This window comes from Pangasianodon hypophthalmus, chromosome 3, assembly GCF_027358585.1.
Source record: "Pangasianodon hypophthalmus isolate fPanHyp1 chromosome 3, fPanHyp1.pri, whole genome shotgun sequence".
NCBI lineage: Eukaryota > Metazoa > Chordata > Actinopteri > Siluriformes > Pangasiidae > Pangasianodon > Pangasianodon hypophthalmus.
Window position 1 is genome coordinate 26042640 of NC_069712.1, and position 19715 is coordinate 26062354.

General features: G+C 38.1%; 1 protein-coding gene across 2 annotated transcripts in view; it reads left to right on the plus strand.

Moving 5' to 3' along the window:
- The window catches only part of itga9 (integrin, alpha 9), a 74811-nt gene extending 55196 nt beyond the window's left edge, over positions 1–19615 (plus strand). For both annotated transcript variants that reach the window (XM_034302617.2, XM_053232328.1), the window contains exons 19-28: positions 1947–2033; positions 2234–2313; positions 2731–2820; positions 5992–6100; positions 6306–6413; positions 10660–10785; positions 11074–11193; positions 11402–11497; positions 13599–13718; positions 17596–19615. In XM_034302617.2, the coding sequence (XP_034158508.2) occupies positions 1947–2033; positions 2234–2313; positions 2731–2820; positions 5992–6100; positions 6306–6413; positions 10660–10785; positions 11074–11193; positions 11402–11497; positions 13599–13718; positions 17596–17694 (1035 nt within the window). In that variant the 3' untranslated portion in view covers positions 17695–19615. The remainder of the gene's footprint in view (positions 1–1946; positions 2034–2233; positions 2314–2730; positions 2821–5991; positions 6101–6305; positions 6414–10659; positions 10786–11073; positions 11194–11401; positions 11498–13598; positions 13719–17595) is intronic.
- The last annotated feature ends 100 nt before the right edge of the window (positions 19616–19715 follow it).

Below are 19715 nucleotides of genomic sequence, written 5' to 3' on the forward strand. Positions count from 1 at the left end.
ATGTCGATATGACTCAGAGCGGAGCGGAGGTCAAGCCAGAACAATTCTCATGGTGCTCTTTCCCACATTGTTGGACCACATATGAGCTCGTACACTCCTTTTGTTTTGTAGTAGACTTCATTGTTTGTGTTTTTTTTACAACCTTATTCCTGCGCTGAGCTATACCAGCTGATGGGTTTCAGAAACTCCTTCAGAATCACAATCAAAGGCAGCTGATGTGTTAATTAGAGATAGAGGATATACCCTCTTCTTTGATTTAAGGAGATAAAGAGGCTACGTCACAGCTTTTATACAGACTGATGTGTTAAGGAAGGGTACGTCCTTGTGTTTTCTGACATCCTGTGATTAGTGAAGTTGTCTGTTCGCTGGTTAAGGGACAATAGAAAAAAAAAAAAAAAGCAAATGGCCAGATTTAGGTTCTTTCCCTTTAGCATTCGTGTAGAGTTTATATTTGCTTGTGTTAAAATAAATCTGGGAGTGCTGTGAGAAGAGGAGACGAAAGTGAAGGTCTCCTGGGTCTTGTCCTTTTCACTAAACCATCTCTGAGCAAACAGGCTTTCAGAGCACAAGCCAGCAAAAGTGAGACAAAAAAAAAACATGCAGAACGTAGAGAAAACAGACTCCCATGTCCAGAGAGAGAGTGTCCATATGTCGGGTCTTTCTCACAGACTGCCAGGTGGACAATGGGTAAACAAACTGTCTTCACTTCCTTTGCCCTCTCCTGAGGGAGTGTTTGCTGTTTGTGCAGCAGCACTGTGCAGTCAGGAAATAGAGGAAATTCTGGCACCCCAGTAGTCCCAGGACTCCCCTGTCATTACTGGTGCAGATGTGTGTGAGTGGTACTTATTTACTCTCGCTTTGTGAACGTAAAATAACACTCTGCCACCCTGGGCCACACCGGGTGCTTATGGAATAAACTTTGTCTAAACTGTGATGAAGTGAGTAAAACAAGTCACATGCAAAGTGACTCAAATATACACAGCCAAAGTATCATAGTTTTATGTTGCGTGTTTCACAAACATTTCTGAGCTCTCCCATCCCTGTTATCTGCATAGACAATTTATTGATATATTTTCTTCCAAGTGCACTCTAGTCAAGCTAAGAATAACCCCACTGTAAACTCAGGGAGGGGGAAGTGCATAAGGCCCAAGACTCACGTGCAGCTCCACAGCCTCTGAGTCCTCCACTCCTCTTTCTGCACAAAGTGTGATGAGCACCAGTTTGTCTGTTTTATCAGTGCACTTGTCAGAGTCCTGACGGCTCTCAGCTTTCTTCAGTCTTCCCACGCTTGATCTGTAGAAGGCCAGCTCCATGAACCATGAATGTTCATTCCCTGCAAGGGTCAAAGCCTTATTGTTTACACAATCCAGCCAAAGAAGTTACACAGTGTTTGGACAAGCTTCCAAACATACTGTCTGGAGGTTTTCACTTTTACTGTCCATTTTTTTATATGTTGTTCTATGTGTGTGTGTGTATGAGTATGTGAGGACAAAAAAATGTGTCAGGTGCATTTTATTGTTCATGTCCTTTATAAGGCTGTCATGGTTTGTGCATAGAAACCACAGAGAAAATTCACAGTCTTACAGTATTATTGGGTTTTTTTGCTTGGTTTTTGATCAGTAGATCAGCTAGGCGTTCTAAGTTAAAGGCTTAATGGTTGAGATAGACTGCAAAGATGTGCCATTGTCATTTTCTCCACTAGTACTCTGAGCAATCCAGCCTCCTGCACTATCATTAAATAGTAGTTCTTACTCTTTTAAGCCGATTGGAAATTCAAGAAGTCATTCACATCACCATAGCAACCAAAACAACGGAACTTGCTAAGCTAATTTTGTCCCATTCATATTCCAGCTTTGAATTGTGTTGTATCGTAGAACATGTCTATTTGAGTCATTTCCACACTTAACTTTTTTATTCCTTTAACCAAATGTCGATTTCTCCTGCAGGAAGAGAAGGGAATTTCCTGTGAACTGATTCAGCTGGACTTCCTCAAATGCAGTGTGGGATTTCCTTTCATGAGAGCCCAGACTAAGGTGGACACATAAGAGCCACTTTACCTAAGTAAAATAGATCGACTTATGCACCCTTTTTATTAACTATTAAGTACATCTCAATTTGTTTCATGCACCTTTTCCTTTAAGAATGTTAAATCTAGTAGTTCTTTCAGCAGAAAATTTCTGAAATCTGTACTTCTGATCTTTTTTTAATGTGTCTATGTTCCTTTCTCTTTTAGTACCATCTGTCTGTACTTTTTGACACAAGTCATCTGTCTGGTGAAAATGACACACTGCTATTTTTAGTACATGCCAGGAGGTGAGCCTTGATGTGTACATATATATATATATTGTATGCAATATATCTCATATAAACATATATATAAATATATCATTTATATTTGTACTTAACTGGTTGGATTCCATATTTGGCCTTTTTAAGAAAAGTCTTGAAAAAAAAAAACAGCACTGCTCAGATGTGTTTTCATTAGTCAAAGGCTTGTAGTATACATTTAATAAATTACAAAACTGGAATTAATCCCTCCCTAATGCATTTTTAAGAAGACTGCAGTGCAGAAAGTTATTTATTTTATACCTCACAGACTACTGGACAGAAAATAAACAATGTATAATATTTCTATAAAGCCAGGTATAGTAAGTGCTGATGTGTGATTGAACTTTGTTATTGACTGTTCTTTTACTCGCTGTGCTTGTGAATCTTGTTTGTGTAACTTAGTGCCAACCCAGAACATGAGAACAAATTACACGATAACACGTTGGAGCTGTCCATCCCGCTGATGCATGAAGTGGACACAGCTGTGACTGGGTAAGAGTTCAGTCCATCAGAGGTCTAAACACAGCTCACTTTAAACACAGTTTACATTAAACACAGCTCACATTAAAAACAGCTCACATTAAACACAGCTCACACTGAACACAGCTCACATTAAACACAGCTCACATTAAAAACAGCTCACACTGAACACAGCTCACATTAAACACAATTTACATTAAACACAGCTCACATTAAAAACAGCTCACACTGAACACAGCTCACACTGAACACAGCTCACATTAAACACAGCTCACATTAAAAACAGCTCACACTGAACACAGCTGACATTAAAAACAGCTCACATTAAAAACAGCTCACACTGAACACAGCTCACATTAAAAACAGCTCACATTAAAAACAGCTCACACTGAACACAGCTCACACTGAACACAGCTCACATTAAACACAGCTCACATTAAACACAGCTCACATTAAAAACAGCTCACACTGAACACAGCTCACATTAAACACAGCTCACATTAAACACAGCTCACACTGAACACAGCTCACATTAAACACAGCTCACATTAAAAACAGCTCACACTGAACACAGCTCACATTAAACACATTAAACATAACTCACATTAAAAACAGCTCACAATAAAAACAGCTCATATTAAACACAACTCACATTAAACACAGCTCACATTAAACACAGCTCACATTAAAAACAGCTCACACTGAACACAGCTCACATTAAACACAGCTCACATTAAAAACAGCTCACACTAAACACAGCTCACATTAAACACATTAAACATAACTCACATTAAAAACAGCTCACAATAAAAACAGCTCATATTAAACACAACTCACATTAAACACAGCTCACATTACACACAGCTCACATTAAACACAGCTCATATTAAACACAGCTCATATTAAACAGAGCTTACATTAAACACAATTCACATTACACACAGTTCACATTAAACACAGCTCACACTGAACACAGCTCACACTGAACACAGCTCACATTAAACACAGCTGACATTAAACACAGCTCACATTAAACACAGCTCACACTGAACACAGCTCACATTAAACACAGCTCACATTAAACACAGCTCACATTGAACACAGCTCACATTAAACACAGCTCACATTAAAAACAGCTCACACTGAACACATCTCACATTGAACACAGCTCACATTAAACACAGCTCACACTAAACACAGCTCACACTAAACACAGCTCACATTAAAAACAGCTCACACTAAACACAGCTCACATTAAACACATTAAACATAACTCACATTAAAAACAGCTCACAATAAAAACAGCTCATATTAAACACAACTCACATTAAACACAGCTCACATTACACACAGCTCACATTAAACACAGCTCATATTAAACACAGCTCATATTAAACAGAGCTTACATTAAACACAATTCACATTACACACAGCTCACATTAAACACAGCTCACATTAAACACAACTCACATTAAACACAACTCACATTACACACAGCTCACATTAAACAACTCATATTAAACACAACTCATATTAAACACAACTCAAATTAAACACAGCTCAAATTAAACACAAGTCAAATTAAACAAAGCTCATATTACACACAGCTCAAATTAAACACAACTCAAATTAAACACAGCTCAAATTAAACACAGCTCACATTAAACACAGCTCACATTAAACACACCTAACATTAAACAACTCATATTAAACACAACTCAGATTAAACACAACTCACATTAAACACAAGTCAAATTAAACAAAGCTCATATTAAACACAGCTCAAATTAAACACAACTCAAATTAAACACAGCTCAAATTAAACACAGCTCACATTAAACACAACTCACATTACACACAGCTAACATTAAACAACTCATATTAAACACAACTCAGATTAAACACAGCTCACATTAAACACAATTCAAATTAAACACAACTCACATTAAACACAAGTCAAATTAAACAAAGCTCATATTAAACACAGCTCAAATTAAACACAACTCAAATTAAACACAGCTCAAATTAAACACAGCTCACATTAAACACAACTCACATTACACAACTCACATTAAACACAACTCAAATTAAACACAGCTCACATTAAACACAACTCAAATTAAACACAACTCACATTAAACACAGCTCACATTAAACACAGCTCACATTACACACAGCTCACATTAAACACAACTCAAATTAAACACAGCTCACATTAAACACAACTCACATTACACACAGCTGACATTAAACACAGCTCAAATTAAACACAGCTCAAATTAAACACAACTCATATTAAACACAGCTCATATTAAACACAACTCAAACACAACTCACATTAAACACATAGCTCACATTAAACAACTCATATTAAAACAGCTCACATTACACACAGCTCACATGGCACACAGCTCACATTAAACACACAACTACATGAACTAAACTAAACTAATGAATAGGCTATGCATACCTGTGTCATGTCGGTATCTGTTACGCTCCTTCCTGACTGAACTACAAACCAATAATTAAAATGCGAAATGGTTATTTTTCAGAAATATGTAAGACCTACACAAAATATGCTATCTTTTGCAAATTAATGTGATCATTCTCATCCCATGACAAGCTTTACATTTTGTTTTGAACGTCCTGCACAGTAACAGTGTTCAGTGTTAATTATTGTACACAATTGTGCACTGCACACACACCCTGCAGCTGAACACTGGCTGAGCAGCTGTTCTGTTTTTATTACACAGCTGGTTGTAATGCTAGGGATTTTCAGAATAAGACAGGTCTAAAACACACCATCAGAGTCCTGTTTCAAATAGAGGCATAAAAGTGAATATAAACAACTCTGATTTGCAGGTTGTCCTTCAGCCCCTAATAGTTTTAGATCAACGTTTCTAAGACTTTGCTCTACTATAGGGACAGTAATATTATAGCTATAGATATATTTAGCTATTGATATAGAGTTTTTCAGCAGCTTTATGTTATATATAAATAGTAAAAATACTTATATGTCATATTTGCATCTTTTTTTCCATATAATCACAAAAATACACTTTTTTTAAAATTGTGCTTTATGTTTCAGTGATGTTTTGTGTTACTATTGTATTTAATATGTCAATGTGGACCTGGCAATATTAGATCAAAACAGATACGTGATATCTACCCCTGTCTCCGCAGTGTGGTTACTCCTTCTTCATTCGTGTATGGAAATTCTGTTGACTCTTCTCGCTTTGTTCAGCTGGAGGACTTGGAGTGCAACTTCCAGCCTCTCAACTTTACGTTTCAGGTATGCAATTATTTATCAGATACTGCAATGCTTATAGAGTGGATTTTCTTGCATGCTGTAAATTAAAAAACAAAAACAAATAGAAGGGCTCTACAGTGTCTTTTTGAAACAGTACCATATCATGATGATCATGATGACATCTAAAATACAAATAATTGAAGCTGGACTTCTGCATGTATCCACTTCCACAATGTTGTTGGTTTAGGTGATAAACAATGGGCCAAGCAGACTGCCGGGCTCCACCGTGGACATAAGGATACCTAACATGCTGGTGGGCAATGGAGCAGACATGTTCCACATCATAGACACACAAGTGAGTACATCATTTACACGGTAACATTTATATGTGTCAAAAAATGTCATTTCACAATTATGTAGTCTGTACAGTCATTTGGACATTAAGTTTGTAACTGTGATTTCTATCATATACACTCTGTATCAGCACTGTGACCCCTGGTATTTATATTTGCTTCATCAACACAACACTTGATTAGACTTTCAAATAAGCAGGTCCATTAGTGAAATCAGATTCAGCTGAACACCCTCCTGCGTCTGTAATTCATAAATATGATGATTGTCAGTGTAGCCCAAATATTTATCATTAAGGTTGTCACAGCTTTTACATAATCATCCAAGCTGATCATTTATTATCATTTATTTAATCATATGTTTCAGTATAAAGGTCTATTTAAAAGCTGATTATGCAGACTGTGTCAACAAACACATTTGGTATGTAAGACAGGCAGGCAAAGATTTAATTTAGTTACATGTTCAATGCTCCTGAGCCCCTGGTTCAATCCTTGGATTACTGTCTATGTGCACTATTTCTTTTCCCTCAATTTTCTCTTTAATTTATTCATGAATTTATTCAATTTATTCCAAATCCCACCCATCAGGCATCTCCCCAACCAGGGAGGGTGAAAGCTATCATGTGCTTCCTCTGAGGCACATGAAGCCAGCCAACTACATCTTTTCATGCAACGTCAGTGTCAGCGTAACAGAAAGACACTCAGAGGAAAGCGCTATCTGCCCCCTTCTGCATGCATGAGCCCACAGACACCCATGATTGGTCAGTGTCACTGTGATTGACAGGGGAGAGAAAGTATGCCACCCCTCCCTCCCTGAGAGCATGGCCATTTTTGCTTTCCTCTTCCTTCACTCAGAAGCCTGTCTATGTGCACTATTATTAATAGTGACGTAAAGTCAACAGAAAAGACAGTTAAGTTGTTAATTGCAACAAGCATATTTTGAAATAAGTATATAGATATAAGCAGCTTTTAAGCTGCATTATGTTTTGGTTCTTTTGAGAAACCATGAGTTTCACACTGTTTCGCCTGTGCTGCTGGGTGGTTTCTGACAGTTTAGCAGAGTCATCGCCCTCAGTTAGTAAGACAGCAAGTACCTCAGGTAATACTACATAATACTTGTAAATCTCACAAGAGCTCTTATTTTATATGGAGTAATGAAAGACTAACATTGGATAAAACCCTTTGCAGGGCTATGTTGGTATGTCATGATCAGCCTGTTAAAAGGTAGACTGGGAGCTTCTATCCCACCCATCAGCCCAATATGGCATTATTTAATGGAAGACCAGGGAGCTTTTACAGAAGGAAGACACTTAAAGTATTTTTTCTGTCCTTTACAGTACCACAGACCTGCATTAGTGTGGGAAAGGGTATGAGATTTATGATACCTCCCAAGTAAGCTACATTGTTCACATGGTCAAACCTTATGGCAAATGCACATATGGAAGTAGGGATCACTGTATCACTCTGCTGGGAAAACACAAGGCATTTTATATCAACAGGGTTCTGTCTTAAACATAACAGATTTCTTTAGATTTATTAGTTTAACAGATGGCGTAAAGCACATACAATTCGGTATGCAAGGATCTCTGTCATTCTCCGTCAACACTTTTTTGCAGTAAAGAACAATAATTAAAAGTAAATGATGAATCTTCAATTATCTTTGAAAGTCAAAGCAAGAAAAAAAAAATCCACATCCATTGAACGCACCTGAATTGTAGAACAGAAAAAAAAAATCACTCAGCTCATTAAAAACAGTTGAACTAAAGATTTGCATCAGATTCACAGAAGTTTCAGAAACTCTGATTTTCTTCATATTCACCTGTAAATAGGTGAAAAGACAAAATAAAAGACAAAGATCACAGAGCGGAAAGCATAGAACGACTACTAAACTGTCAAAAAGAGGCAAAAGTGGAAGTACTTTTGACTCACGTCTACAAGAATAAAAAAATATTATTTAGCAGCATAACCAGTGGAGTCACAGCTCCTGAAAAGGCCAAAATATGGAGAGAAACCAAGAGTCCTCACTGATGCTGTCTTAAAAGCAGGAGGCTATGCTCAGAGCGGTAGAGGACATTTCAGCAGCTGTAAGAGAGATGAGTTCAAGTTTAAAGAAAATATGTAAAAAGGTGAAAAGAAAGGTTGCTCTATAAATGTCAGGAACCTTTGCTTTACAGAGCCAGATCCTCACTAGACTTTCGTTTAGGGCTGGAGGAGGAATGTGATGTGTCCCGGAACAAGCCGGATTATGGCACACAGCACACTAGGGAGTATATGGCTCATTGTAGGTTGAGACATACCAGATCGGTCACTTTCCTCTCTTTTGAAACATGGCAATAGAAAATCCAAGCAAAGACAAAACAGGGACATTCCCAGGAATAATGCAGGTTGTTGTTGTCAGCTGAACTAATGCTGGCTCAGAAGTGTTGCACAGCATTAAAAGATGAAGCAAACGGATCTTATAAGTCAGTTTTCATCCTCTGAAAAAAAAATTATACCATTCTCCTATTTGTTAAATCTTCCAGTAATATCAATTCTACCATTTACAGCACCTCGGCTTATGGCTACCGCCCTCCCTTTATACGGCTTCTCTTTATCTTTTGTATATTCAATATTTCTTAAATGTGGATAAAAAAAAATATTAAATTTGTGTGTGTAATTGAAATAAATAAGTGATTTAAACTTGACAGCATAATCCATATATTAAAATACAGTAATCAATCCGATCCAATCATTCATTAGTCTTCTTATGCATAAATTTACACACACTCAGGAGCACAAGTAAGATATGAACGTTTTTTCAGAATTTACGGGATTTTCATGAATACCACGTTTCTTGTGCAAACACTTACATGCACGATTTATGAATAAATCAGTTCATATCCAGCTTGATAAATGAGACCCAGTGTATAGAAGTTGAGATTCCATCATTCATGTGATTGGGACCTGTTTTTAATTGGTCAGACAGCATCTAACAGATCTTAAATTGCTTTTGGTTTGTTTTTTAAAATAATGTGTCTAATTGACATGTTAGACCCTTTAATTTTAGACATTTTAGACATTTTAATTGACAGTGTGCCATTGAGTAGAAACGTTACCACAGAGTATTTGTGTATAAACACTGCCCTCTGATGAAGTGGTATTTTAAATTAATGTGTTCCTGTTCATTAAAGATGGGTTTTTTTAATACTGGATTGGTGGTAATGGAATGAGGGCGGTTGTAAAGCTGTCATTTGAGGAAAGGCACAGTACAGTGACACAGCGCTGCAGGGGGCGAGAGCAAAACAATGGGGAAGCCATTAGACATTTCCACAGATGGAAGGCCCTTGTCTGGCTGGCGAGCACAGAGGTGAAAAAGGCTAGAGGGGGAAGAGCTGCCTGGGGCCACTGGTGTGAGGTGGAGGTTAAGTAATAAATCACTCGAAATGAGGAAACCTGTTGAGGAGGAGCCTCTGAACTCCTACTGATTGACCATCCTTTTATCTCTTAAATCACCCAGCAGGTCAGAGTTCATCCATGTAGAATGAGGATGACTATCCTAGCACATCTCATACTCATCAAATATCTTTATAAAAGCACTCTGAAAATGGAAACTGGAATGGAATGATGTAATGTATGTCAAACCTGGACTTATACATTTATGCTGTAAATATTTAAATTACAAGAATAAAAAATAATGGAATACACCAGTTTTAATGCATGGTGTCCTACAACATTCACTGAATGAAGCAGCCAAGACTCAACATTCACTGAATGAAGCAGCCAACACTCATTGCCTCAGGCATTTCCCAAAGAGAAAAGCTCACAAGAAAGTCCTATTTCACAGAGACTGCAATGTATGCAGCTATTCAGAGTGCACTCGTGAGCCATTTTCACAATCAAAACCCTGGACAGTATCAGTGTATCAGTAATGTTCAGGCTTCCCATCATTCAAACTTACAGCCTTCAAGTGGTGTTTAAACAGGATGCAGACATTCACATTCGAAAGATATGAAAAAAGAAGATATGAAAGTCCCATTGCACTTGTTTTTGTTCCTGTTGTCACTTCACTCTGCTAATGTTTTAATCCTTGCTTGTAATGTACTGGTTTCTGTTCACACATATGGCTTCAGATAATTACCCAGGAATTCTACTAGGTCTATTCCTGCGTCCGTTTTCCCAGGCTTTCATCTGTTCACGCTTAACCCTTTCTTGATAAATAGCTGTTAGTGAGTCCTGTGTAAGTGTGTGAAAGGCTCTTGTGGTGTCCTCCAGGTAGCTGAGGGCAGAGGGAACTGCACATGGCACAGAAACCCCACACCGTGCATCATCCCCCAGGACAGAGAGAGTATTTTCCACACCATCTTTGCGTTCTTCACCAAGTCTGGCAGGAGGGTCTTGGTAAGCCAAGAATGAACCCTAACCCTTTCCTGTTCCTGAAAGGTCAATGTTCTATTGAATGTTTTTTTTAAGGGACAATTGAGTTTAGAGATATTTATCTAGCCTGCTATATGGTTTCCATGAACTACATATAAATTTATGACTTGTTTCTTTTAAACCACCATATAGTATAGTACCACCTTCCTAACTGCGGTTCTTGTGTTGAGCAGAGTGTGTGTGTGTGTGTGTGTGTGTGTGTGTGTGTGTGTGTGTGTGTGTGTGTAATATGATGGTGTCCTCTGTCTACAGGACTGTGACCGGCCAGGAAGAGCCTGTCTAACCATTTCCTGTAGCCTAGGATCCCAAGCTAAAGACGAAGCTATAATTATCGATGTGCAAATGCTACTGAACACTGAAACACTTAAGAAAGTAAGATCTTTCTTGACCAAATGATAATCAGTATGTTCACCACCCAAAAAAGTTGTGAAAGCAAAAAAGGGCAAAAATATAATAGTCTTCTATGAGATACTTAACCAACATCATGTCATAATGTAAAGTATGTACTGTATATTAGAGTGGATTGGCCAGGTTTCCATCCAGATAGGAATAAACGTGTCCCAATTTGTGTTTAATGCAGGACAGCTCTTCGGTTATTCAGTTTGTGACACGAAGTCACGTCCAAGTGGACAGCCGAGCTATGGAGGTGTCCAGCGGCCTACCAGAGGACATTTCTGTGAGTAGCAGTCTATTATCAGTTCTGTTTTTAACAATATTATAGTTAGCATTATGTCAAGGCAGTCCATTTATACTCTGCACACTTACTGAATTGCTTGCTGCGTGACACTGAAGAGAAAAGTCTGAGTCATGACCCAGATGCTCCAACACTCTCTAAAGCTCTAAGCACAATCAGATTTTAAGACCCCAATCCCCAAAATTGTTCACAGATACACAAGGCTAGACTTGCTCTTTTACTGGTTGAAGGCTAATCCCAGGAGAACTTGCGATGTGGTGATGGTGGAGATATGAATGTCCTGGAACACAGCACAGCTCTCAGCTGATTGAGTTGCTGAGCCAGTCATGGGACCCTGAACCCCAGCACTACCAAACATGAAGTAATTCAGGATAGTACTAATAAAATGGGCCTGTGTCCAGCCCCTGTTCCCCAGCTCTAAGTAAGTAAATGGTCATGCTCCTCTGTCCCAAGGCAGTTTTTTTCATTAAAGTGAGTGGATCTTTAGAAATGAGGTCGTCCTAACATGTGCATTCTTTACCTCAGTTAGCTATGTCACATGCTGTTGTCCCAGGCCATCTGTTCATCTCTTTTACAGCAATGCAAGTGCACCAGCTGTTTGAAAATCCCCAGTTTACCTTAGCTTCATTTTGGGGTCCCTGGAGAACTAGTGGTTAGGCCATGGCGCTCTCACTGCCGCGGCTGGGGTTCGATTCCCGGCTGGGGAACAGGGAACCGACTCCAGCCACTGGGGTTGCACATGATGGTGCACTCCCAGTGCCAGTCCCAAGCCCGGATAGATTTGGGGAGGGCTGCATCAGGAAGAGCATCCGACGTAAAAACTATGCCAGATCAAATTGGCAGATCAGTGATCCACTGTGCTGACCCCTAACAAGAGCAGCTGAAAGAAGAATAACCACAACATTTCATAGCTTCATTTTAGTGTCTCATTATCTTTTCATTTAAACTGGTCAATCTGACCTTAAGAGAACACAAGAATTAATCATACTTGGTTTGTTTTAATTTAATATATATAATTTTGTAAGTGCAGACACCCTCACACCCTCAACTGAAAGACTGCGATTGAGACTGTGGAACTCTGTGGAATTCTGGGTAGCATTTGCTCTGTGCTAGATAGCCAGGCCCCCAATGAAGACTCTTGGATAGGAGTTGTTGAGTAGTGATGAGGAGACGAGGAGGTGGTGGGGCAGAAACATCATCATTAGTGGAGAAAGATGGAAGAGATATGAATTTATAGGAAGTTAACTAGGAAGAAGGTGGATGCCTGGTCTTTCCCTCCATGAAATTCTGCCTAGAATAGTGTAGATTGGCCAACTGTAGAGGTTTCTATTTTTGAATTAGTTGTATCCAGTTCTCACAAGCCATGCAGCATTGAAGTCAACTGTCAACACTGTTTTGTACTGGTTAGAGATGGGGAAATGTGACAAGCGGTGGTTCAGGGTTGGATTTAAAACTCTATTTTTCTTACTGCATTTCAGGTTAAATTCTTCCACATTTTAAGGTCACAGACCATATATTGTGTGTCAGTAGTAAAACACGAGAGATTGAGTGAGAGAGAGAGAGAGAGAGAGAGAGAGAGATTACAGGGTCTCTGTTGGAAACCCATGAGAATGAGTATATACTATAGTAACTATGTATAGTATTTATGAAAAACTACCATAACATACAGTATATTTCAGTTCCCTTCAGTTAATAGTGTTTTATTTTCTTTTCCGAAGTAATGCACTATAAACACAATGCCTTTCTTCACATCTGAAGTTGCATAGATGAGCTGATAAGATACATCTGCATTTATATATAATCATATAAAATATATATTTTGTAAACATTAAATATGTTTTTACATTTGTTGGATGTATTAAAACCAGGCAGCCGTGCAATACGTGATCCAGACACTTCATTCCGAACACATGACTGTGGTCTGCAGTGAAATCTAAATATCAGATACTTTGTCTTAATTAAAAGCCATCTGTGACTGTCTAAGGTTGTGATGGGCTTTTGTTATTAGATATATCATGTCTATTAAAAGACTATGTGAGAATCTGTGTATGCTTTTGTCTAATCTTCCTTTGTTACATTGCAGCTGGTGTTTGAGGCACTGCACAGTCAGGAACCCAGGGGTTACGTGGTGGGCTGGATCATTGCCATCAGTCTGCTAGTGGGGATCCTCATTTTCCTCCTGCTGGCTGTGCTGCTCTGGAAGGTATTGTTTTAGCCTATATAACCCAAATGATTGACTAAGAACAAACAGTCTTGTGACTCTGGGCTTTAGTCATAGTCACGGTTATTCTGCTAGCTGCTTCACCCTTTACCTCCTGACCTGGAGATCCTGTACATTCACAATGCTAGATTGTTGAAATGATTCACAGTGGGCATTGAAGAATGTGAACCATCAGGTCATATAGACCATAGCTAGCACTGACAACACCTGCCCATGCACAGTACACTAGAGAAGCAATAATTTCAACCTGAATTAAATTGCATTGCCATAACTCAGGCAGCAGAAGATGCTCTCAGGCTCACTGGGGAAACTGTTCAGTCAGTGCAAAAGAAGCTTACCTCATATGTGCTAAGAGTCTTTTCTATGGGCTCAGATGCTTTCACAATTTTATAATAATAACGTGGTATTAAATCATGCTACTTACTCGAATATTTCTCTCTAAGATGATTTAAAGGCATTCTTCCAGCATACTACAGTCTCCATCCATTAACAGTGTAGGAGTCTTTCCTTCCCCTTTATAAGCATCCCATGCCCCAAAGGTCTAATGTATACTGTCATTTACACACTTGTCTTGTGAAGAGCAGCTTTTGTTGGACAGAATAGCCTAAGGGGCCAGTTGAGAGATCCCATCCTGTCGTTGCAACCATGAAAAGGACAAAAGCAAGTGCTCACATTTACAGCATCTCTAAAAACTGATTTCAGGCTTGTTCCCTACAAATTCTTACTTTTATTTTCTTCCGTTTTCCACTGGGAAAAACACAACAAAATCTTGGAATGTTGATACAGGGATACATTTCCCTCCCATTCCCCAACACCCTGAATCTGCCAAAACAAACCCCTTTTACAAGAGCTGCACATATCCAGCATGGAGGAAATTCAGGAAATGCCTGAGGAGAACAGAGGTCTACATCAATAAACAGCGCTCAAAGCAAAGACAAATCCACCGAGTCACCCAAAGAGGAACATCATTTTTACTGCTCTGACAGTTACTGACCTTCACACTGGTTTATTTATCTTTCTGATCATACAGATACAGATTGTATGTCTGTCTATCACCTCCATCTGTTTAATAATTCCTAATTTTACCCCTGAAAAAAATGTAAATGAACATGTTTGGCAAGGCAGCTAATGGTTTTCTAGGGGCCTTGGAAGCAAGGAAACAAGGCTGTAATGCCCTGTCCCAAAAGACACACTTGTCCTCTCACATTTGCACAAGGTTATAGGGTGGTGCCCTATTTTTCACTTCAAAATGGTGCTCATGAGCATCCTCTACGCAGCCTTGCGTAAACAAAGACTCGTGTAAAATGAGGCGTTGAGTAAACAAAGACTCATATAAAATGAGGCGTTGAGTAAACAACGACTCGTATAAAATGAGGCGTTGAGTAAACAAAGACTCGTATGAAATGAGGCGTTGAGTAAACAAAGACTCGTATAAAATGAGGTGTCTCCTTTACCTCCATAGAAGGCATGAACTTCATCTAATTTGAAAAAGCATGTAGAGGTATGTTTTGCTAATTTGCTATTCGGTTATATTTAATTTAGTTTTTTAGTTTTTTTAGGCTTCTACCAGTTTTAGATAAGTACTAAAAGTTGCATTTCACACGAAAACATGACCTTAGCTCAATTTTATCGGGTAAAAACATTTACCTTTTACTTGCATAGATTTCAAACTTTTTACTTTCACTGCAGTACATATTTGGGCTGGACACTTCCACTTTTACTGAAGAGTTTGACACATTATCTATACTTTCATTAAGTATAATTTCTCAGTACTTTGTCCACTCCTGGGTGATCATTTTGAAACTAGTGTTTTATAAAAAAAAATTGCACTACAAGGTAAAAAAATGTGTCAAAATATCTCTTGTTGCATTTTTATTCTTTATGATATTGGTTTATTTTCATGAAGGGTGCTAATAATTCTGGAGGACACTGTGACTAACTAGGTGAATGCTAATGTTCTTAAGTTACTCTGAGTGAATGCTGATATTATTAGTAAATAAATAAATAAATAAATAACAAGCAGTCATACAGCCACTGCAACAGGGGCAAATGTAGCCTGCATAGTGTTTGTGTTTCACGCCTTTTACTTCATGAACAACTGTGAGTGTAAAGACTTTGTTCACCAAATCCAGCTCGTATGAGTTCAGACCAGTTTCTCGGCTTGCAGCAATGACACGTGAATGCTATGTGAGTAACAGTACGCTTTGTGGAGAACCTTGCCCCTGCTAAACATGCATGCATGCGTGTCTGCACGAGTAAATGTGGGTGATAGATAATACTTTAGTAGTATTTAATTTATTTAGAAGCCACATCCATGAGGTCCATCATCTCTAACAAACTTCTAATGCTACCAAGAAAAAGAATGATATTGAAATACATTTTATTCTGACATTTCCCCATCATAGGTGTAATAAACTTTGATGCAATAGCAGAAATATTGCATCGATATGCTGTTTTTAATGTCTTAATAGCCTGGTATAAATGTGACTGAAGTGAAAAATCAATGAACAAAAAAATCTTTAATTTTATGTAAAAAATTAACTTTCAGTAGAAACCTTTGCTCCTTGCTCTTACCCAATAACCCATTGACTTTGTCTTTACATCTCTGTTTTGTGATAGTGGCAGCAGCAGCACCGTTAATAACAACACACCCTTAAACAAAATGAAGTCGAGAAACTATCACACTTGACTTATGCTACAGGCTATCTAGTGAATTTTTTTTAGAGTAACCCTTTAATAGGCAATTGAGAGTCGACAACATAGTCATCCAGCAGTCTAGCAGCTCGTATTGACCAGTTTTAGATGTACCTTTGTTCAACTGTGTTTGATACAGCAGGTGTGTTTCCCGTCACCAGCAAGGCACACACGAAGAGTGTGTGCAAATTTCCATACATCTCATCAACCAAAGGCTAAAGACCTAAAATGACCCTGAAAAAAAATTGGGCATTGGAAAAGGGAGAGACATTTAGACACCCTGTATGCACTTAAATTTATTAGATTTAAGTTTGCTTATTTGCTATAAAACAAGACCTTTGTGGTCACTGAGTATTTTTAAACCAACCCAGTCTGGCAACCCCATAAACTGTCTTACATACCGCTCCTCCCCTGAGTATGGAGAAGCATAATGTGTGCCCCAGAGGACCTGTAGTAGCGCTCGTAGCAGTTCCCATTTCTTCCGCACAATTTCACAACATCTAGAAAGGCGAGTAAATCTATGGAACATCTGTCAAACAGCAACATTTTTAAAATCGTTGGTCACTGAAATGAGATATTTACTATTTCAGTGTAATTTAAAATGTAAGGCATTGTGAATGACGACTTTATGAAGCTTATGATTTGTTGAATGGACGAGCCATCACTGGACACTGGCCATCATTAAGGCCATTTAAATGTAATTTATTGTTATACAAAAGTACAAAGCAGTCAAGTAAAGGAGCAGGTTTTTTTGTTTATAAGATTTTGAGCTCGGTATCTATCAGAGAGGAGTATTTCATTCCTGGTGAGGTCAGACATGAGAAGAAAATCTCTGATTATTTCCGTAAAGTGGTGGAAAAACATTTTTAAGTTATGGTCAGAGATTACACTCAGTTAAAAACTAATTTGCCATTTATAGTTGTACAGTATTACTCATTATCTATAATTTGTAGTTGAAAAATGTAACTAAATTAGTAAATAAATAAATAAGTAAATGGTATGTAAATGATGATGCTTCTCATCACAGGGCTTGTGTAAAGTTTGGCAGTAAAAAGTTATTAATTAGTTTTTCCTTAGCTGTGTGATAGAAACTGACTCATATTTTAGAGAATGTCACAATATGACACATACTGACATGCTTTCTTTCTTCTTTTTTTTTTGTCAGATGGGATTTTTCAGGCGGCGTTACCGAGAGATAATAGAAGCAGAAAAGAACAGGAAAGACAGCGATGAGAGCTGGGATTGGGTTCAGAAGAGTGAATGAGAGCCTGGGCTCGTTTCAGATGACCCACTAAGCTGCTACCTTCACCACGGCCATGTCCTTAGACTCATACCATCCAGTCTTCCATATGTGGAAGAGAAGAATATTCTCCAAATTTTTCGGAGCCTTGACACTTTTTCTGTAGGTAGAAATGGATATTTGGCATGACTACGTGGTTCACCAGATATGACTCACAGTGGAATTCCATATGATCCCAACGGAGGTGGCCGTCTGCCAGTTGGAGCGGAGAGACGGAAGGAAAGAAATGGAGACTTCCAACAAAGGATATGGATATTGCATCAAAACTAGCAGATCATAAAAACCCTCAGGGCGCTGTTTAAGAGCAGAGACCTATTTTTTTACATGTATTCATGTATGTTGTATAAATGAGAGCTTCAGGAGGGCTTGTAGATTTTTGGCCTTCAAACATATATTTTTGGTATTGATGTTTGAAAGCACTGATTACTGATACATGCTGAAGACTTGATACTCTTCGTGTAAAGATCAATGTTCCAGGAAGAACATATAATAGTACAATAAGTTGGAAACATCCTGCAAATGAAGACTTCTGTTTCTTTTCATTTCTCATCCATCCAATTTGCGAAAGATGTGATGTTTTGGTTTTTGCTTTTGGTTATTTATCAGTTCGAGAAGAAACAGAGAGGCTCATGTCAGTGCAAATTACCAATTCTTTAATCATGCACATTTGCACTGGATAATACTCCATTTTATAAATGATATGAACAATTCTATGCAATCCCTTTAGCCCTGCGTACCTTCTTTGATTTCTTTTGAAAGTAAACAATAGCATAAATCGTCCGCCAAAAAAGTATAATAATGCAGTAATCTTGAGTCCAGCCTTTGCACGCATCGTTTTCTTAAAGCTTTCACTGTTTTTGTGAAGCTTTCACTGTTTTTGTAAAGCTTTCACTGTTGTTGTAGTGTAATTATTCTTAGCCTCTGGTCAAATATTGCACCTAAAGATAAATCAGAATGTGCTGCCCTTCATGACTGGGCCTAAGCTCACTCTTTAGGGCTTTTGGGAAAAGTTTTATGTCAACACATTGGAATGCAAAGCTCCCTCATAACTCAGAGCACATCAGTTATAAAAGCAAAAGCCCCACTCCAAGCAGAGGTGTGCCGTCACTTCTTTCAAAGCAGTTTTATTCAAGATCATTGGCCAACGAAGCTTAATTGTAAAATGCAGCAGTAAAACAGAACACAATGAATACAGAAAGTATTAAAATCCGTCATCATGTTCTGGTTTCTGGTGTGAGGGCCTAAACCAGAGAGCAAACTCTAGCCATCATTTTCTCATTTTCCTTCAATTCTTACCCCATTATCTTTATCATACACTGAATCTACAACCTATATATCATTTCTGTTTGAATGGAAAATGTTTATAAATAATAGAAATATTTGCTAAAACCATAGATGCCATCTGGATAAGAATTTTTTATTAGCTCTATATTTCACCACACATTTATACCAAAGTCAGCTATACCAAAGTCAGCTAATTTTCCAGTTACTTCACTGCTTATCATTCACATTTGCTGATTTACTGATATCTGAGAGATTGGCATGAAGAAAATTGCTTGTATGTTGTATGAATGATCCATTATGTCACTGGCATGGCAAACGTAAATTCACATTTCTCCTCGGCACCTGGCGAAGTTTTTCGCATGGACGTGCATCTGAGAGAGAAATACTTGACATTAAATAGGTATTTAAGTATTGTGTATTAACTGTGAGCGTTTTAGCAGTATTATCACTTTTTTTGAATAAACTACTGTCACAGATTTTCATTTTTGTAAATGCAGTGAAGTCTATGTTGTACAAGTTATGCGAGTTGTTGAAGTTGTATATTTGTCTGTTGATTTTTCCATTTTAAAATTAAAGTTCACAACTGGATGTCTTTTGTGTACCTCAAATGTGTGAACTCAAGTTTGTGTACCTCAAATGTGTGATTTTTGTAGTAATAACGCCATCTAGTGCTTTTTGGCAGAAAGGCTTTTTAACATAAA